Source organism: Paramormyrops kingsleyae, chromosome 5 (genome assembly GCF_048594095.1).
Source record: "Paramormyrops kingsleyae isolate MSU_618 chromosome 5, PKINGS_0.4, whole genome shotgun sequence".
Taxonomy (NCBI): Eukaryota; Metazoa; Chordata; class Actinopteri; order Osteoglossiformes; family Mormyridae; genus Paramormyrops; species Paramormyrops kingsleyae.
In genome coordinates, this window is record NC_132801.1 from 12,891,161 (window position 1) to 12,912,769 (window position 21,609).

The 21,609-nt window shown below is 42.8% G+C and overlaps 2 protein-coding genes across 5 annotated transcripts; one reads left to right on the plus strand and one right to left on the minus strand.

Annotated features, from left to right (window-relative positions):
- Nucleotides 1-95: 95 nt before the first annotated feature.
- prpsap1 (phosphoribosyl pyrophosphate synthetase-associated protein 1) lies at nucleotides 96-15,909 on the plus strand. 4 transcript variants are annotated; one of them, XM_023819956.2, is made up of 12 exons: nucleotides 96-732; nucleotides 1,088-1,195; nucleotides 5,542-5,594; nucleotides 5,758-5,824; nucleotides 6,276-6,448; nucleotides 7,397-7,512; nucleotides 7,608-7,663; nucleotides 7,923-8,068; nucleotides 9,334-9,372; nucleotides 12,354-12,424; nucleotides 12,760-12,906; nucleotides 13,992-15,909. In XM_023819956.2, exons 2-12 carry the CDS (start codon nucleotides 1,113-1,115, stop codon nucleotides 14,148-14,150), a joined length of 1,110 nt encoding a protein of 369 aa, XP_023675724.1. In that variant the 5' UTR covers nucleotides 96-732; nucleotides 1,088-1,112; the 3' UTR covers nucleotides 14,151-15,909. The 4 variants fall into 4 exon arrangements, with proteins under 4 accessions (XP_023675724.1, XP_023675707.1, XP_023675730.1 ...); XM_023819939.2 differs by having other exon boundaries at nucleotides 96-1,195; XM_023819962.2 differs by lacking the exon at nucleotides 1,088-1,195.
- A 3,509-nt stretch (nucleotides 15,910-19,418) lies between these two features.
- Nucleotides 19,419-21,075, minus strand: rasd4 (rasd family member 4). The gene has a single exon (XM_023820587.2). It carries the CDS (start codon nucleotides 20,849-20,851, stop codon nucleotides 20,225-20,227), a length of 627 nt encoding a protein of 208 aa, XP_023676355.2. The 5' UTR covers nucleotides 20,852-21,075; the 3' UTR covers nucleotides 19,419-20,224.
- Between the last annotated feature and the right edge of the window lie 534 nt (nucleotides 21,076-21,609).

Here is a 21,609-nt window from a genome sequence, read left to right on the forward strand (position 1 = left end):
CCGCCCTACGCTCGGATTCTCGGCGCCCATTCGTTACATTGTACTGCCAGTCAAGGGAGGGGTTATCCAATGAAAACAGCCGACGGTGGTGTTACAGCAACCGCATTGCAACAAAGTTTTCAAGAACGCGAGAGTACGGAGAGCGCGCCGAGCTTCAATTCGTACTTGATTCATTAACTTGGTTGTTTTTCCCCCTCCTCCACCGTTTTGTATGACTTTTGCTGTTTAATTTGACTGGTATAAAAAAAAGCTGTCGTTTAGGTTTCACGAAATAACTGAAAGTTATTGCAAAATGTAAATATCGAGCTCTTTTTCTACCAGCTACGTAGAGCCCCACGTAACGATAGTTGACCAGTTAGTCGGCGTTAGCCATCCAGGTTGCTAACCTTCCAGATAGCTTGGTGGTTTAGCTAAGAGGCCGATCGGCTGCGGCTTATTTTTAAGTTTGCAACCAGTGTTTAGTAAGGGTTCAGGAGTTTGGCAGTTGTATCAGGTTTATTTTGATAAATTAGCCGTATATTATACTTAGGTTTACAAATGCAACCTTGTTGCTCTGCTATAAGTCAAAAGCAGTAGGTAGAGCTCGCTAGCGCAGTATTCTAACCTAAGTATTTTTTTGGAATCGCTATCCGGCGAATATTTTACTGTAGCGCTCTAGAAGTAAGCCTGATAGCTAACTGCATATTAGCCTTGACCGTTTGACGAGAATAATAAAGAGAAGGAATCATCACAGTAAGTCACTGAAATACGGTTTGCTAACGAAGCCGAGTGTTTTTGTGGCTATGTCGCCGACTAACGATGTTGGGCATGTCTGCTAATTATCTTCACTTTTGTATGATAATGTCCGCCCGAGCGCCAGCCTTTATCAGGTTATAACCGTGACATTGACTCGCTGTCTGTTTTTGGACTGTCGGACTTTGCTGGAAGGGTATCCAAGCATCTGCCCCATTTACTAGCAGAACCAGCGGTGCTGCACCTCTAGCCGTAAGGGAGGGGAGAGCGAGTAGCCCGGCGTGTCGGTGGCAGACATGCACAGGAGGCGTGCGGGGCCTCATAAGTCTGTTTTCTCTCATTCCCAAACTCCGAGGCTGTCGTATGGTCACAGCTCCAGGATGAACGTGGCGAAAAGCGGCTACCGTGTCTTTTCGGCCAACTCGACTACGGCATGCACGGAGCTGGCCAAGAAAATCACCGAGTGAGTATTTCAGCTCAAGTCAGCTTAAAATGGCTCGCGCGTGGCTGCTACGAGGAAAACAAGCTGAATTATTGAGTGAAAGTTAGGCCTCTGTATTGGTCCAAACAACACGTTTCATGGAGCTCGTTTGCTTTTTTAAATGTTTTTCCAGACTTATAAGCACTTAAGTCGCTCTGGCTAAGGGCATCTACCAAATGCCGTAAATATATGTTTAAAAATGTTAATCGCCCTTTTATTTGTATTACGATTGTTTCACTTCTACGGGGATGATCCGCAAATGTGGGTTTCGACCTGAGACTAATGTTTGCTGCATAAATAGATCACGATTTCCAAGTTGCGGTCATTCCTTCCAACTCGCATTCCGTGTTTAATCTTATGTTTAGTTTTAGTTTTGAAATGTAATTAATCAGGGGGATATATTGAGCATAGTTTTATTTTGGCATCTTCGTGAAAGCATCGGTATTCCCCAAAGCCCTTCGTCCCTCACCTGTCGTAGCAGAACTCAGTGTTATGTGACCCTGGAAATACACAGGCTCATTGGAAATCTAGCGTTAATTAATAACTGATTTTTAAGAGTTGATATCCATGCAGTGCAGAGCTACGCATTATAGTGTTTCCTTTAACTGCATAATAAATAGCACTTGTGTGAAAATGAGTGCGATGCTTCCTTTTTCCCATTCCCTGTTCTATACATAGGCTGTGTGCCTGCGCGTTGTCTGAAAGATTGATTGGGCTGTTCGTCGCCTTTGGTTTTAAATACATCTGCGCCCTTTACCGGTCCCTTCTTTTTTTGACAGGTTTGGCATTACAGAAATGTCAAGTTCCCAAATACCTGTCTGGAGCTGAGGGGTTTATGAAAGGATGCTTTTCAGCCGTGGAATGTTTTGATAATGTATTGGGTTTCTTCTGATGCATCACCGGCTTAGGGGACATTTCCTGTGCTTCTTTAAATAACCACACGCAACAGTGTGAGGATGTAAATTCTTCCAAGGCATGTAGTTTATACAGGACTGTATGCATTTCATCTTATTTTAAATTATAGTATTTATGCATTTTTCTACTGTACATGTATTCCAGCGGCAGTCTATGGACCTAAATGACTTTTTATTGTTTAAGAGATTATTTCATAATTCATCTTTTGGATTTCTGAAATAATATGGAAGCAGTTTAGCAAAACAATATCTTAACGGTTTGAGATTGCTTGACAGTCCGAAAATTAATGCAAAAAGTAAATTAGGTAAATGATATATTGTACGTTAAATTTCAGCCTGAAATAAGAAACTTATTGCTAAATAGATATCTTCCTTTTGCTGAACATTGAGGAGGGTATCAAATAGCAATCTTTTAACATGGCATAATTATTCTATTTTAACTAACTGCCTCAAGTCTGAGTAATACAATCCCCAGAAATTTGTGAAATATCTGTGATCCTGGTGGGCGATTTAACATTTTATTATGTCTCAGGCAGTCAATAAATTATAAATTATAGATGGTGTTATGCTCTGGTCAGTGCAGGTGTGTTCTGCTGACATATGGAGAGCATCGGCATTTCTCATGGTCAAGAATGGCCTTTTGGTTGTTTAAAATTTTTTTGATTTAATGTATTATGGTAGTTTTCTTCTTCATCCCTTAAGGTTTTTTGCAATAAGTGCTTAATAAAACAAAAACAATTTCATTGGTTAAAGACTTAAGTATCCATAGGAACACGCATATCTAGCAATTTAGTGGCTTCAGCAGATATTGCCATTAATCAGAGACCTTCACCTGTGCGATTACAACAGTTCTTTGTTTGAAGCTACAGTGCCTTACTTGGGGTTTGTATGTGAATATTGAGTTTGTGTGGGAGCTTTCCTACCAAGTGCTGAGATGTTGCATGTTGGTTTTTGGTCTGCTGTAGGATTACCCAGGTGCGTCCTTGGGAAGTGTTAATGCTCATCCGTGCCCTTCTTAGTTTAAGCCCTTAATCATTCTCATGGTTGATATATTTTATTCCCGTGATGCAGTCAGGTCTATATTTAAAAAGTGAACTTCCTTGACCTCATTCAGTTGACTGCTGCTGTAAGATGTTTGTATGGTAATTGTCTTCAGCTCAGGGGAATAGTTTGGTTTGTCAAAGAAAATTGCTCCTTAAGCTTATCCTGGCTTTAATCCTTTGGTTTTTGTCATTGCACAATGAATGGGATTGCATTAGTAGTTCTATGTTATCATGTAGTTCAGAACTTGTAAATCAGTACGTTTCTCTCTCTAACCGTTCGTGTGCCTGTCTTTGTTTACCTCCTGTGCCGTATGACTGTTTGTTTACTGAAGGGTGTGTTGTTGAAGGAATGCGCTCAGGGGATTTTTAGTTCTTAAATTTGGTCTAACCAGATTATCAAGCCTGGTACTGTTTCCTCCATGTTTTCCTTCAATAGCATGTCTGGTAAATAGAGCTTCAGTTGCTCTTTGGGGTTAGGCTGTCAGTCATGTTGAAGTTTCTTTTTGGCTATGGCAGGATTTTCTCCAGTTAGCCAGCCCAAAGTTTTTTTTTTTAAGTAGTTTTTTTCTTCATGCATTTTTCTGGGGCGGAGGTCGCTGAGGTGGTTAAAAAGCTCCTCAGTGGCCGGGCCCCGGGGGGTGGATGAGATTTGCCCGGAGTTCTTTAAGGCTCTGGATGCTGTGGGGCTGTCCTGGTTGACACGCATCTGCAGCATCGCGTGGACATCGGGGGCAGTGCCTCTGGACTGGCGGACTGGGGTGGTGGTCCCCCTCTTTAAGAAGGGGGACCGGAGGGTGTGCTCCAACTATACATTCCTCAGCCTTCCTGGTAAGTTCTATTTGGGGGTTCTGGAGAGGAGGGTCTGCCGAATTGTTGAACCTTGCATTCAGGAGGAGCAGTGTGGTTTTCGCCCTGCCCGTGGAACAGTGGACCAGCTCTATACTCTCCGCAGGGTTTTGGAGGGTTCATGGGAGTTTGCCCAACCAGTCTACATGTGCTTTGTGGACTTGGAGAAGGCATTCGACCGTGTCCCTCGGGGAGTCCTGTGGGGGGTGCTCCGGGAGTATGGGGTGCCGGGCTTCCTTTTAAGGGCTGTTCGGTCCCTGTATGACCAGTGCCAGAGCCTGGTCCACATTGTCGGCAGTAAGTCGGACTCGTTTCCAGTCAGGGTTGGACTCAGTCAGGGCTGCCCTTTGTCACCGATTCTGTTCATAGTTTTTATGGACAGAATTTCTTGGCGCAGCCAGGGCGTTGAGGGTGTCCGGTTTGGTGACCTCAGGATTAGGTATCTGCTTTTTGCAGATGATGTGGTTCTGTTAGCGTCATCGGACTGTGACCTTCGGCTCTCACTTGGACAGTTCGCAGCCGAGTGTGAAGCGGCTGGGATGAGAATCAGCACCTCCAAATCCGAGACCATGGTCCTCAGCCGGAAAAGGGTAGAATGCTCTCTCCGGGTCGGGGATGGGGTCCTCCCCCAAGTGGAGGAGTTTAAGTATCTCCGGGTCTTGTTCACGAGTGAGGGGACGATGGAGCGGGAGATCGACAGGCGGATCGGTGCAGTGTCCGCAGTGATGCGGGCGCTGCATCGGTCTGTCATGGTAAAGAAGGAGCTGAGCCAAAAGGCGAAGCTCTCCATTTACCAGTCGATCTATGTTCCTACCCTCACCTATGGTCATGAACTGTGGGTAGTGACCGAAAGAACGAGATTGCGAGTGCAAGCGGCCGAAATGAGTTTCCTCCGCAGGGTGGCTGGGCTCTCCCTTAGAGATAGGGTGAGGAGCTCGGTCATTCAGGAGGGACTCAGAGTAGAGCCGCTGCTCCTCCGCATTGAGAGGAGCCAGATGAGGTGGCTCGGGCATCTGATTAGGATGCCTTCTGGACGCCTCCCTGGTGAGGTATTCCGGGCATGTCCCACTGGGAGGAGGCCCCGGGGAAGACCCAGGACACGCTGGAGGGACTATGTCTCTCGGATGGCCTGGGAACGCCTTGGGATTCCCCCAGAGGAGCTGGATGAAGTGACCGGGGAGAGGGAAGTCTGGGTTTCCCTGCTGAGACTGCTGCCCCCGCGACCCGACCTCGGATTCGGCGAGAGTTAATGGATGGATTTTTTGAGGTTGTCTGATGTGCATAGCAGGTAGTGCTGGAGTGTTATGCTATATGGGAAGCAGGGAATGCTGTTGAAGTGAACTCTGTCTCCTTATTTTCCAAAGGTGAATTTGCAGAAAACCCCTCAAGTGTGGAGTATACTTCTAATACTGAACAATGGTGTCTTGTCAATACTGAATTGGTGTCTTGATTGATGGAGGATTAGAGTATGTTGCTCTTCCCCCTTCTGCAACTTTAAATATATTCATTTTTCATCTCTTGGCAGGCGTCTTGGTGTAGAATTGGGGAAGTCAGTTGTCTATCAGGAATCCAACAGAGGTAAGGTGACTTGCTGCCCTCCTAGACTGTAGTTGGCTGTATTTCATTCAAATGATTTCTTGTTTTTGTTATAAAGTCCTAGCAGTTATCTGAAAGAGTTACTGAAGGGATGTGGAATTTTGCATTGGCTGTGCTTTCATTGACTCCTCCCATTAAAATTTAGAAACCAGAGTAGATGTGAAAGAATCTGTTCGTGGACAAGATATCTTCATCATCCAGACCATCCCCAGGTGAGAGGATCACGCCTTTCAAATTTCAGAAGTCTTTACTCTCGATGAAGTCAGAAATTTCCCTTGAGGTGTTTACTGTGTCTTAGAAGGGAAAAGCAAAAGTCTCATTTCACACTTCGTTTTCTAGTGAAGGAAATCCTCTCTTCCCTTCACTGTCCCTGTGTAAACAATGTTCAGCTTGAGCTGAAATCCTAGCCTGTGATCCGTGCCTCTTGGCAAAGGCAAGAATGCAGTAAATGATGGAGATTTTTAATGATGAAAACATTTCTAGGACAGAATGCAGAGCTGGATTGTAAGAATTGTTGTTGACGTGTGACTTGTCTGCTGTCAGGTTAAGAGACGACAGCCAGAGCTAGATTTTGAGTTTGATTGTACAGCTAACTTTTATCAAATTTATTTTACTGTGGTTACTAGTACAAGTAATAATCCCTGCTTTCCCCCCACGATTTAGGGATGTTAACACTGCTATTATGGAGCTGCTGGTAATGGCCTACGCCCTCAAGACCTCCTGTGCAAAGAATATTATTGGGGTCATTCCTTATTTCCCTTATAGTAAGCAGTGTAAAATGAGGAAGAGGGGCTCTATAGTGTGCAAGCTGTTGGCCTCAATGCTAGCCAAAGCAGGTAGGATGCCTTATACTCTTTATTTAGCCTGTAAGACATAAAGCATGTCAGATGTTTTTGTCATTTTCTGTTTTCAATAGCACTACTAGAGTTTGCATGGATTACAATAAAAACATAGTAAAGAAGTATCCGTTTAAAAATGCAGTTCTATACAAACTGGCTGATGTAGCCAATTAACTAAAAACTTTATTGTTTCTCCAATCTTTCTGTCATGCAAAGTGACATTCAGCATTTAATGAGTTAGAGCCGAAATTGTTTTTTAGTCTATTTTGGGTGCGAGTCAGGTCAGTGTGTCTCACAATGCAGAAAAAAAAAAAAAGTCTGCTGGTGTTTGTGCTCTGTAATTCTGCATTTCTGTTCTAATGGACATACGTTCTAATTTATATTGCACTATATTTTATTCGGGTATCAGGCTTTTATTTGTGCACAGCCTTCCCTATAGTATTGCAAAAGGTATTTTTGTTGTCTGCTTTTCAATGGCTTCATTTATGATGACCCCGGCATGAAATGTCGAAGGCAGTTACCGACTTCTGTCAATACAGCCCCACTGCCGGGAAATTGGTGCAGTGCCTGAGATGATTACACAGTGACTTGTGATTTTTCTCGTTCAGTTCATATATTGTGTTTGTGTGTGAGATATAATATTGATCATTAAACTGTTGCCTGTAAATTATAGTGCCTGATGGTATGTAATGGTGTTTTGATAAACATTTCATAGTGATGAAGAAGCATCATAGACGAGTCATAGTGATGAAGAAGCATCATAGACGAGTCATAGTGATGAAGAAGCATCACCCGTTAGCCGCCCTTTAATGCTAATTCTGCATCTAGCTTATAGCTGCCTGTTCTGTGCCCTGTGAAGGTGACAGGATGGTGTTCCCCTTTATTCTGTGTGTCAGCACCTACCCCTTCTGCCAAGCCAATGATCTGTCTGGGTTCCCCCTGCAGGTTTAACTCATATCATCACAATGGATTTGCACCAGAAGGAGATCCAGGGGTTCTTTAGTTTTCCGGTGGATAACCTACGAGCCTCACCTTTCCTGCTGCAGTACATCCAGGAGGAGGTACACCGCAGCAATCATTTGGCTTTAATTACTGCTCTCGTGCTTCGTCACTGCGCATGCGTGCAGGAAGAATCATCCGGGCATCTTTCTTGCAGATTCCAGATTACCGAAACGCCATTATAGTTGCCAAGTCCCCGTCGGCTGCTAAGAGGTAATAGCTCTGTTTGGCCTCCTGCATTAGACGGCTTTGTTTGTGTTTGGGACTCTGTAATGGGAGAGTGGCTTGTTTTGTGCATTACATAGCAGAATTTACAGTGGTGTAAGCAACCAGCCAATACAACCCCCGCCCCCAAAGTTCAATGCGAAGTTACGCCCTTGTATGTAAGACGCTTCCTGTTCAGTAGTTCCTCTTCATAGCAGGCTTATTGGCTAACTCCAGGTCTCTCTCCCCCTCCTTTCTTTCTTCTCAGGGCCCAGTCCTACGCAGAGAGATTGCGTCTCGGTTTGGCTGTGATGCACGGGGAGGCCCAGTGCTCGGAGTCGGACATGGCCGACGGCCGGCATTCCCCGCCCTCTGTCCGCAACACCACAGGGCATCCAGGGCTGGAGCTGCCATGTAAGGAGCCCGTCTCATATCCTGTCCCAGTGTCCCTTAGGTACCCAGGGCTGCCAGTGGCCTCCCCAGTCCTCGTTCCCTCTGCAGACGTCCGCTCAGAAATTTCCTATGGTTAATCTGCATAGTTCCACTATGGCCTGGTTTTCTAAATTAACATTTGCCTAATGATTTGATTGCCACCCTCATCACTTACTTTAGAAGCATTTGATCTCTGTGTCTTTTTTGTTTTTTAATAAAAAGACACAACAACCTGTAGAGGAAGTAAAGTGGTGTGATGCGGTGTAATTAAAAACACACTTAACAGAGGAGTACATGTCAGCTGGTAGCACTGGAATTTCTAACCCGCCCCCCCCCCCCCCCCCCCACTGGATGACCAGTACCAACTGCCATTCGTTGAGACTGAAGGATCTGTCAAGGAAGATGTTTTTTTTTTTCCCCCAGTTAATTCTCTACAGGCCAGGACTTCATAGGGTTAACTGTAATAAGGATGCTATATTAAGTAAGAAGCTGTACTGAAATTAATGTGACCTACATCGAGTACCATTTTGTAGAAATCAGTGAAATTTCAATTTCCTTCTTAAAAAAACTGCTGTGATCAAAGGAAATCAAAGCAGTTGACATAGGATTTTTACAAAAACATACGTGTTTTTATGTCACATGTAGTGTGTGTTACCTGGGGGTGTGGTCATTGTGTCAGTACTATTCTAGAATTTTCTTCAGAGTTTTGCTGGTGGACGAAAAACAGTGTTGTCTCATTGTTTTATAACAGAACTTTAAAAATCCTCTAGGGGGGCTCAGCCAAAAAATAAATAGAACCTTTGGGTCCCCCTCTCCTTACCTAATGGGTCAGCGTGTGCCTTGTATTATCTGGGCATTGCATTTTCATGCTGATGATTAAGCTAAGAATTCATCTTCGGAGGCCTTATTGAAGCTCGCTCAACGTTCTGCCACACCATGAGGATGTGAGAAATGAGGTACAGCTAGACGCACTGCCTCCTGCTGGTGTTGGGACAGTAAAGCAGAGATGGACGGGGGGGGGAAACGAGTAATGATATTGTGCTAAACTTGGTTTCTTGTCACTTTTTCCCAAGCAAACTTATCTCAAAGCATATTTTTTAATGAACTTTTTGCAGTAATTATAGGTTTTTAATTAAAATAGTGCCCTTTAGCTGAGAGAACCCAGAGGGATTTTCAGGTTCTATATATGTGTCATGTTGTCTGTTTTGTGAATATTTGTTAATGTGCCATTTGTTTGTTGGCAATAGGGAAGCACCAAGCTCCGTTTCCTGGCATTGAGCTCCCAAGTATGACCGTAATTCCATTATACTTTTGATCACAGCAGCAAACTCTCAGATGGTTCCATGACCCTTGCATGTAGACTTGTGGTTGAGGGCTTTCCATCTCATCAATGCGCACTGAGATATTGAACCTTATGTATGGGTTCTGGATCCCAGGGGGCAAGCTGCAGATCTTGCTTGACAGCTGACATCTTTGTGAGAATGACGCATTGCTGGGGAGAAGATCGCCAGATACGTTTGCCACTGTCTTGTGGTGTGACCCGTACAGCTGCTTCTAGCACTTTAACACTGATGGATGAATTGGAGATTGCTCTGCTGGAAAATCCCAGTGCTTCCAGCCATGCAACTTGGATGCTTTTCACCTTTTCGCCATCATTTCACCTTAATCTTGCATATTATACAAAATATTTGTTTTTTTATTGCTACACATATACTTGCTACACATATCATTGAGGAGAATTGGTTAGTTAAAATATTACGGAAAGTGTTCATGGTGCAATGGATTGAAAGCCCTCAGTTATAAAACTTTTTTAGGGTGTATTTTGATTGGTTGTCTGATATGGAACCACTGCTAATTTCTATCTGTATATTCATTTGGTCGCGAGATTGACTTGCTAATCGATGCTTGCCGTTGGGTGATTGCCCAGTTTCCAGCAGCTGGCTGTCATGACTCTGTGAAAGCCTCCACTGCAGGGTCACTAGCTTATTGATATTCTAGCTAAGCAGTTTCTTTTTCAGAGTATTGTCATTATATTGCTTTCCCCCAGGTTTTAAGTGTGAAGAACGTGTATAACTGTCTTCCATTCCCTAATTACTGAGTGGGGAAATTAAATCCAAACCGATAACTACCAATATGACGTGTTTTCTTCTCTCCCTGATGGATTCTCAGATTTAGTTGATCCTTTCAATCTCGTTTTCTTGATGTAATTTGGTTACCCTAACAGGGATAGTCAGAAGATGAGTATAAAGACTTTTTAGGCAATATTCAAACATCTTTGTGTCATTTGTAGCATTCTAGCTTTGTTCTAGTGTAGTTGACATCAATCGGCAATGTCTTCAAATTGTTAGCGGAGATGTGTATTTGTTGGATATGTAGATACTGTTGCACGACCTTGTATGACATGCATGTGCTACTTGTTCATAAATCCGACACGTCCTGAGCGATGCCATTTGAGGAATGGGCGCATAGCAGTGACAATGTCTGGGTGTATCTAGTTCATAAGAACATAAGAAATTTACAAACGAGAGGAGGCCATTCGGCCCATCAAGCTCGTTTGGTGAGAACTTAATTAATAGCTCAGAGTTGTTAAAATCTTATCTAGCTCTGATTGAAAGGAACCCAGGGTTTTATCTTCCGCTACACTAGCAGAAAGATTATTCCATACTCTAACTACACGCTGTTCACTGTTAAAATGCACCCAGAAGAGGCATGTGCTGCCACTGTTAAACCTCTTGGTGTTGTATACAGACAGATCCTGCTGAGCCCTTTTAGTAGCTGCAGAAGATATTAAATCTGTATTTTTAAAATCTCATGTTTTCATTGAATGGCTTAGCACTGCGAGTCTGTCTCCAGTGGTTTAACATCGTTATCCCCATGGCAACAGGAATGACAGCCAATTGCTAGGAAAACTTGAAACATACCCTTTGTACCAAATAGCAAGTACTAACCCCCCCCCCCCCAATTTGAAGAAATCATTAGTGATTAAAAATGTCTGGTTTTTCGTGTGTCGTTCTGAGTTGTACACTTGTAATATTTTCTGTAACTTTGAAAGCACCAAAGCAACAGGGTTTGTCATGCTCTCCCTGTATGCTTTAGTGTGGTTGTGTTTGTCTCCTAAGTATGAGAGAGAACAGTGTAGAAAGAATGTGATCTATAAATATATTATAGACTAGTCAGATAAATTGATTTTTGAATACTCAGGTTCAAGGGTATGAAGTAATGGCTGTTCTAATTGATACAATGCTCCCTTTTATAATGTAAAGCTGAATTGTTGTACATTGCTTGCAGTTGACCTGTGATGCTGGCTGTCTGGCCTCCAGCCTACTGGGCATCCGTAGTTCAGTAGCCTAACAATGTTATCAGTCCTCGGTCTGCGTTCTCCTTTGGTGGAGGACGGTAACTACACAGCTGAACTTGGAACTACGGAGGCCAGGCGTGGAATGTTGGCAAGGCTGGTTTCTCTGTGCTGGTTTTACGCTGGATCTACTGGCTTTGATTTGATTATGCAAGGTGCGATCCTTGTATATTTAAAAACCCAGAAATGGCCCACATGATCAGTGTTTCCAGAAATATAATGGGAGTTTGGCCATCTGTCACAATTTAAATGGATCTGAATCAGATTAAAATCATTTTTGTATAACCTGAAGTTTTTAAATATGCAGTGTGACTGGTCATGCTGGGCCAGCAGTAAGTTTGAGGATTTAATTTCTATTCTTTTGCATGGCATGTGCTGCAATGAGGGATTCTCTTCAAAGCTGTAGCTTGGGTAAAATGGGGAGTGATTCCATGTCTTTAGCTACCCTCTCCAGTTTCATTATCCCACCTGAATTCGGTTGGTGTTTATAAAATTGCTTCAAGGAAGCACAATTTTTTTAATGATTATTCATTTTATTGCAGGGAATGCTTTCTAAGCAGAGTTGACATTGATTTTCTTTTCCCATTTCTCATTGACTTATTCTCAGTAAAACTGCTCGTCACTCCATTGCTTGTGGGACCTGACAGCATGCAGGCAATGTAGACTCAACATTCCAGACAACTTTCCCTTGTGTTGAAGGGCTGAGTTCTTGGTCTAAGGCACCATAAATACTATTGCTTAGATGAGAAGCAGATAAATTAGTTTTGTACCCTTCTGCATTGTTGCTCCCAAGCCTGCTTCCGTCCATTTTACCCAATCTACATGGATAAAGAGTTTTGTGTGTCTTCCGTTCCCTTTTGTGTGCACTCCTAATGCTTGAAACTGAAATAACTTCTTGTTTTTGCATTGCAGTAATGATGGCTAAGGAAAAACCACCGATCACCGTGGTAGGCGATGTAGGCGGGAGGATTGCCATCATAGTCGTAAGAACGCATGCTCTTTGTTTTACTTACCTGGAATGTTGCCCCAGTTGTTCCCGTGAACAGTGGTATCATGCAGCTTGACTCGATAAACTCATCTTCTCCAACCTGCTGATAGAGGTTAGGTTGAGGTTGGACTGGCTTTAATAATTTTAGTGGGGAATGAATGAATGAATGAATGAATGAGAAGTCTACATGAGAAATTGTAAATGTGAAACTGCAGCCAAATGTGATCTAGCTTAATATGTCTTTGGTAGCTTGCGGGTGAGACGGAGCAGTAGCTAAAGAAGGTAATCGGGTTCTGAAGCTTAACGTGATGCTCCCTTTGTGACTGGTAGGATGACATCATAGATGACGTGGAAGACTTCGTAGCGGCGGCTGAGATCCTGAAGGAGAGGGGCGCTTACAAGATCTACATCATGGCCACGCATGGTCTGCTGTCTGCTGATGCCCCCCGGCTGATAGAGGAGTCTGCTATTGATGAGGTGAGCCTAGTGCCTATTCGCTGAAATTGTTAAACCAGGGTGTCTGTGGGGCATTAATTCTTCATATCTTAAATTCGATTTGAACTTAGTCCTCTCCGTTCGTATGTCTGAAAGTTCGTAAGTAGAGGAGCGTCTGCGTAGTTATTAGTCCGTTTATTCTACCCTTTGCGCTTTGATTGGTGTAATTATAAATGAGCATTGATGTTGTTCTAAAATATGGCAGGAACTTTGTCATCTTCCTGACCACATACCTACACCGTGTGTGAGACAAAGGAATATTGAATGGGTGTTGAATGTTAATGTTGCTTCGTAGTATACCCCTTAGTTTTGATAACGTTACAGTTAACGCGAGAATTATTTTCAAATACCCAAGAATCTATTAAATCTGTCACTTTATATACTCAGTGTTAGACAAGTGGACATTGGACGTCTTAATCTAAGTCCGTTCCTCTGTTTTGAGTGAAGATTCTTGGTAGGAGGATTTCTCATAATTGAGAGGCCCAGGCCTTAATCATCGTACTGTCAAGTTTGATTTATTATTCATGCATCAATTATTAGACCATTTTTAATATAAACTTGAATGAACAAGTGGGTCACTAGTGTAAATGTATGGGTATTGATTCTGGTAAAGCATATTTCCGCTTAGTTTTGGTTTTACAGTTGGCTTAAAGTGGCATTAAAAAGGTCTTAAGACTTAAATTTCACATCCGGATTTCTGCAGGCACCCTGTAAACTTGATTTCATTGTCGACGTCCAGTGAAAAACGCATCTCCAAATTACATTTCAGGAGTGTGAAAATAATGGGCATATTCCATCTATGGTAAAATGTCACAATCACCAAAAGAGGGACAGACTAAGTACCCAGGGGGGCCCAGGCTGTCATGGGTAAGGAGCCCCCTAAGTGGGGCCATTTCAGATATTTTTGGAGCAGAGCGGGAAACCAGGGGAATCAAAAACAATGGAACATGAATGATGTAGTGATTGAAGTGCAGGGCGCCAATGGTAACTTACTGACCAGGATGGGGACGGGAGTTTTGTCTATTTTAAATGAACGTGTGTAATTGTGGTGTTCCTGGTGGTTCCAGGTGGTCGTGACCAACACTGTCCCACATGAAGTGCAGAAACTGCAGTGCCCTAAGATCAAGACTGTGGATGTCAGCATGATCCTGGCGGAGGCCATCCGTCGCATCCACAACGGAGAGTCCATGGCTTACCTCTTCCGGAACATCACCGTGGATGACTAAGAGGCCAGCTGTGCCCTGAGGAGGGACCCCCACCCAATTAGAAATCAATAAAAACAAAAATAAATGAAAGCAGGGGATCCTGGTGATTGAGGGCCTGTAAACATTGTTGCAGTTTAATAAGTGTGTGTCCCTTATGTTTGACGTGTCTGAGCTGCCTTTACGGACGTGCGGTTTGACTTTGTAATATGACTGGGGTGCATTTTGCCCCTAGACAAAGTCTCTGCATTTGCATACTTTAATGCTCCACATCAGTATTTGACAGAAAGCCCTCCTTGCAGTCTTCTCTCCCCCATCTGTACATTCACTTGGGAGGAGGTCGCAATTTAAAATGCATGACATTAAAGGACAAATTTGAGATGCTCTGAATTGTAAAAGTAGACTTGTATTGTGTCAATTCACTTTGGTACTGATGCATTCAGTTTCTGTAATCCTTAATACAGGACAGGCTGTGGGCTTCATCCAGAAAAACTTTGTCATCTTGTCATCTTTAGTATACAAGTACATTCCATTCCTCTCTATTTGGGTACAAAGTATATTTTCTTATATTCAACAGGTCTCATTTAGTAAAAATTAACCATAATATGCAATATAAAGCCTCCAGCTCCTCTATCTGCATGCACAGGTTGTACCACTGATGATCTGTAGTTAAACCATAACGGAATCAAGCTTCACTTAAAGGATTTAAGTCTGCAGGGTCAGTCTGTCCAGTATATCATCCTGTCGTCTGAATTTTGAAGGCCTCACTTTTCACTGTGACAGTACTTGATTATTTTTTGCCCTTCCTTAATGGGGTTTTGCTGGTTTGCCAGCCCAACTATGAAAACCGCATTTTTAAAGATGCTTCTTCAGTGGAGTTCTCAGTGATGAAGAGCTTCTGTTTCATTCAAAGGGAAAAAAAAAATCCATTTTACCCACACTGTAACCTTGCACAGTTCAGTGTTTACTGCAGCCATGCTGTGATGATAGATAAAATGCTTTTGAACAAAAGTAAAAATGTCTTCAGCTATGTTTATATCATGATTGGGATTAAAGCTCTAGCAAAAAAAATGGTCTCCTAAATTTAGCCCTTTTCACGCTTTTTGGAAGTCTACTTTGAAGCTACTTGAAATGTGTGTGTACATAACATGCACTGCAAGCTTTGAGTGGACTTCATGCCCACTAGCCCATGCTGCTGTTGACATTTTTCTGTCCTTGTCCTGTGAAGTTGTTTTTTTTTTAAATGATTAAGTTTACACCTGAAGGGATCTACATTGTAAGCCTTTATGAGAGAGGATTGTGATAAGGTCATAATACTCTTTTGGAAGTTTTGATTCATGTCGGTTTGTTGCTGATGTCTGTTATCAACAGTAAGAGGGGCCTGAAATTGCAGCACTATAATTTGTGACCTTGGTGCCTCTGACTGTTATTAAATAGAACAATGTTTACTTTTGTCTGATAAGTTCCTTCCCCAGTACATAAAATGCTACAAAATTAATGATCTTCCTTCTATGGCACAGTGACTTGCATTCAGAGTTCAATATGTAAATTTCACATGCAGGTTTGTTTTATGAATGCAGCACTTGTTCTTGATGTTTTGTGGGAGAGAAATCACTAATCTGTTCTCTTGTGTAATGGTCAGAATAAAAGGGTATATAGATTTTTTTTAACTACACTACCTTTTAAACTTCTTAAGGTCATCCAAATGCACGTTTGTCAAACATTGAGATGATTTCTGTCATGTCATATTTTTATGGCACTGAAATAAATCAAATTCAGCATTGTGGAGTGTACTACTTTTTTAATCGAACTGTTTGTACATCCACACATCGCACAGGGCAATGTCTTAGATTAAGAAAATCTAAAAATATCTGACATTATCACATAAAACACAGCAACGTGTTTTATGCACTTGCATTTGCTTTTTGTAGACTGTAGCCATGTTGCCTTCGGTGCTCCTACACAAACCGCAATCCATTGCGTTGGTGCTGTGTGTTTGACCAGCCACACGGCGGCTGTGATTCACTACTCCCGGCTAATGATGGTCAAAACCACGCTCCATTTGTGAACCATTTGCTCTATTTTCTGACCCACTAGATGGTGCTCTCTGCTCAAAAGAAGGTTCAAGGTGTGCCTCAAAGTAAACCAAGAACCCTGTCTAGTGAGGCCAAAAAACACGACAAACGGTCCATGATGCGTCGACTTGGCCATCACTGCTCCTGACCCTCGGTAATCTACAAGATACCGAGTTCGGTACGTTTGGTTGAAGTGGTTACTAGGCCGTTCTCGTGCCACTCATAAGACCAATAAGAAATGTTTATGATATAATTCATTAATGTATTATTATTGTTCCTTATTTAAAATGCATATAATTTCACTATTGGCCACTGATGTTCTTATTAATTTATTTCGTTTGCTGTAAGTTACTGAGTTTTGGAGTTTAATTCCCCTAACCCTGTTTTCCCCACAGATATGTTTATTTTCGCATGTGATTTTAGTGAACACGTGGTTTTCAGCAGTGCATTAGTTGCTTTGTAGCAGGACTAACTGTGTTTCTTGCGTTTCAGTTCGCCTGGCAGAAATGTGTCCAGGTTGTAAATAATATTTTTGCAGGGTACATGTTTAAGGTTTCAAAGGTGCGTTAGTCCAGTGGGCTGAGAGTGTGCTGAGGTGGTACGAATGAGCATTTAAATGAGAATTAAGGTGAAGATGGAGAGCAGCTGGTCACGGGTCACTTCCTGGTGTGACAGTTCTGGCGAATGAGAAGCGTGCAGATGAGGTGTCTGCTTTTAGGTGACTTGGGGAGCCCTCCCACGTCCAGCCTGCAGCCCATTTGGAAGCATAACAGCAGAGTAAAACAGAATATGGCCCCTTTGCAGATGCTTTCATTCAAAGCAATGAAACAATTCCCATTGTATGATGGGGTTGTTTTATTTTGCTTGCGTTTCCAGTTAAATTGCTTCCCTGAGCGTACAGAATCACAGCCTTCATACACACTAGGGTATTTTCTGCTTCCTCTCCAGAATAAGAGTGTATTACATCTGACCTGTCACTTGTGCCATGTAACGTGGGACAAAGGACTAAAGGCAGGTGTTTGGGGGAGGGGGGGGTTATTGAAACATAACCTGGACAAAACTGAAACAGGGCTGGAAAACAAACGGGACCATGAGGGGTCAGAATGGGAAGACTTTGTATCAGGAAGGACATGGGTAGACGGGAGGAGCACCATTAATGACCGGACTGGGATGGTGAGACAAACAGGGACTTCAGTACAAAGACTAAGGAGGGGCAACAAGCAACAGGCGCGGCTCTTCAGGGCCATGTGAGGGGAGACAGGAAGGTCGGGGGGGGGGGGGGGGGGGCAGCACGGAACAACTTGGAAATGCAGGTACATAGTAGCAGCCGAGATTGTTGGTAGATTACAGTAACAATAGTACTGGTGACGTGTTCATTTTCAGTATTTCAACCTCTTACCGAACAAATTGAGGTAATTCAGGATTTTACAAAAATCAAAACCATTTCCTAATGACCAAGGTCACCAGTCCTGAAGGATCACAGGATTGACTGATTTGTCTTGGGGTTTCTGATGTAAATAAGCTAGTAATCAAAATGTATGGAGAACCCATAAATCGCTCATTTAGACTGACATGCATACATACCATGGCTATATGCAGCTACTTATTTTGCAATCTGCTGGAAATGGAAGAAACGCCTTACATTTTTTCCATTATGCTTTATCATTTATCTTTAACGAAACAGAATCACATGCCAAGATTTTCTTGTTGAGCCTGCATTTTATTTCTTTTGTACACCCAGTCTTTTATTTTGATATGCACATTGTTTATTCTTTTAAAATCTGCTTCCTTCTGCTGAAATCTTCAGCTCCTTGTAGCACACTGATAAATGAGTATCTGCTTTGAAGTGTCAAAGGGCATCTGGAAAAACATTCAGAGCAGCAAAGGCACTATATAAAAGAGCCCTGTGGAAACTAGGATCAAGCTTAGTGAAACACGGAAGCTCAGTGGGCTGCAGTGTTACATCACAGCTTCGGGGTTTATATCCCACTTAGTGTGGAGTTTGCATGCTTTCCCCATGTTAATATGAGTTTCCTATGGCTAATCCAGTTTCCCTTTGCATTTCACAAACTGGCATGCAGGTAAAATGTCATTTGTCAACTGCCGGTCACGTGGGTTTGTGTGTTCGTGCCCCATGACGGACGAACACCGCATCCAGCCTGTTCTCCTGTCTTGTGTCTTATATACCAAGGAGAGGATGGAGTGTGTCAAGTCTCACAAATCCAAGAAATTAGTTAAGTTGCAAACAGATACATGAGCACAATATCGCTCACTTGAATCATTTGGAAAATACTATAATTTTATTGTGTTTTAAAGTCGTTTACTGTCGGTCTTCGTCAATCGTTCGACTCCATCGTCAATCAAGTTCCAGTTTTAAGTTATTTAATATCGGCCACCAGAAGGCGATATATGTCCACATATGTACAAAAACGCGGCTACTTTTCGCGGCGCTTCCGTGCTGTAGCAGCGGATCCCGCGTGATGATGCTCGTATTATGTCAAACCGTCCTTACAGTAAAAATGTATCATACATCGTTTACCATTTATCGTTAACTTTACAAAACCCTCGTTAATTTTCTATAGTTTTACTGACTTTAATTGTAAGCTCGTGCTATATTGACGCAGAAACGAAAACAGAGCGTCTGACTTGATTCATGAATGTAATACATTTGTTAGACTATTTTATAAGTAAAACAAGGCGTAAATCAAACGCCTAGTTCCTATAATAGCAAGAAAGGCATGTTCTAAGTTCCAAACACAAAAAGGCCGAATCAGTTTGGTACGTAATTAAACATTTTAAAAGGTATTTTCCAATCAGATTAATCACTTTATGATTGATTATTTAATTAAGCTAAATTGTGCGGTAAGTCTAGTCCTTGGCTTGTTGGTGCTTTTGGTAGAGCTTCCGCGTATAGTCACATCTGATTGCTGTAAGAAATGATTAAATGATAACGATAACAAAGAATCATCCTTTGTAGGACTTTCTCACCCACTCGTCTCGCCTGACGTCCTTTCCCACTGACTGCACCGTTACTATAGTACTATAGTAAGGTCGGTACCTTAGAGATGACATTCCTATTAACCAATGTAACGATGTTATATATAAAGCGCATTTCCACGTTTTAGTTTATTGTTGGATGGAATGGGATCCTTTGGATGAAAAAACATAACTTAATATCCACGCGCTTTCTCTTGTTTAGTATTTTTCACATTTATTTAGCTATATACCTACATTCCATTTAAAATCAAACATTTAAACATCTTTCATATTTATTAAAAAAAGAAATTAAAAAAAATCTGTTAAACATTTTATAAAACGATACTTAAATGATCTTTTCGAAATCAAAGTGCAAAACCCATTGCATTGAAGCTTTGAATCAGTTTGTGCCATCGATTTACTACAGCAAAAAGATTGGCAAATAAGAAAACAATACAATTAATTACATTAAAAAGTAAAGTACAAACAGCTTCTTGAAGACTTTCTCCATCCAATTACAAATCCCCAGATTAAAACTAAATAGAAAGTAAGCCAAGATTGCAGCGTATGTGTGTTTTGCAAATATACATTTACACTCTGCTACAAGCTGAAGTCTTATCGCAAGTGGAAAAACTTGCGCGCATTGCGACACGTAACGCAGATACACTGAAACGCCGGGTGCTGATTTACACGCGGGACACCAGGAGCTCGCTGTCACCTCAGGACCGTTACAGTGAAAGTATGGGACGATGGGACGCTTCTGTTCCATGATCTCGCATTACATTCTCATTACCATTCAACTTAAATCAGAAATGACATCTCCCACACGAGGGGACTGTGCAGCTTTCATAATGAAATTCATTATTGACAGCAACTGTCCGTTTCAGTGAGGTCCCTTGGAAAGCTAAGGTGAATTGGGGGGGGGGGGGACTAGGGAATTAAGATGCTTCAGTGTTGGACTCGATTTCGTCCTGTCTCTCTCTCTCTCTCCCTCACACACCCCAGCTCAATTCTGCTAGGCATCCCCCTCCAGCTGTCCCTTCGTGTTCAGGAGACCGTGCAGCTGTTGGTCTTGTTCATGGGCGGCCGCAGGCTGCTGTCTTTGGGGAAGGTCTCACGGCGGCGGCGCAGGGCGGGGCTCAGTCGGCTCGGCAGGTTGGCCTGCTGCAGCAGCTCCCGGAAAACCTCCATCACGTTGCTGTTCTCCTTGGCCGAGGCCTCCAGCAAACAGTTGTTCCAGTCCATCTCCAGTGTGGAGAGCACGTTCTCGCTGCTCACCTGCCGCTCACCATCTAAGTCGGACTTGTTGCCGACCACCATGATGGGCGTGAACTTGTCCTCCTTCACCTCCATGATCTCGTCCCGCAGGCTCTTCACAGCTTCTAGTGACTCGGGATCGTTGATGGCGTAGACCAGGGCGAAGGCATCACTGTTCTGGATGGACAGCTTCCGCATGGCCGGGAAGGAGTAGCTCCCACTGGTGTCCATGATCTCGATGATCACTTTGATGCCGCTGATCTCGTACTCCTTGCTGTGCAGCTCCTCCACTGTGCGCCTGTACTTGGTCTCAAAGGTGTCCTGCAGAAAGCGCCGGATCAGCGCCGTCTTGCCCACGCCGGCAGCTCCCAGGAAGACCAGCCGCACGTGCATCTTCTCCTTCACGTCCAGAGACATGTTCCTCTTCCTCTGTGAAATCCTCTCTTCCTTGGGCCTCTTGCTCTTCCCTTGGACTTCCTGTCCTTTTATGTGACTTCGAGGTTTTTAAAGTACAGTCTTGATTCCAGCTAAATGTCTTTGCTTCTGAAATACCCTTTGTTACAGGTTTGATTTAAATATCAAAGAATACTTACAGAAGTGAACCTAAAGTGACAGAGTCTGCCCAAACGCTAGCAGATGCCTCTGTGTCTCTCAGCTTTCAAGCTCCTTTTTATCTGTATTTTCAATAGCTGAGGCTCCATGCCCACAGCAGGTTCCAGCCAATCAACATTTGGCTGCATATTATAATGTGGCTTGAAAGCCAATCAAAATTCTGCATGCAGATTAGAAATGGAATCAGTCAGAGAGTAAAAACACATTCTATTCACTCACATGAAAAGCTGTGAGTGAAACACTGAATCTGTGCATTTTGCATCCTGTTAAATTGCACATAAATAATACAGCAGCTTCTTCTCCAGGAAGCCAGATAATGAATGTCACACTGAAAATACAAAGAGAAATAGAAAAGTCTTTTCCAGGAGCATATGAATAACTTCATGGATTCATCAGGTTGTTAATATTTTTGTATCAGTGTTATTTTGGAATTTGCTTCAGTTGTAGATCAGCCGTAAGAAACACCTCATAAGCAGGTGAGAATGTGTACATTTTGTTCATGCTGGCATTTTAAAGAGAATAAAAGCATGGGCATTGCATTAAAATACAGGCATGGCGTTTGT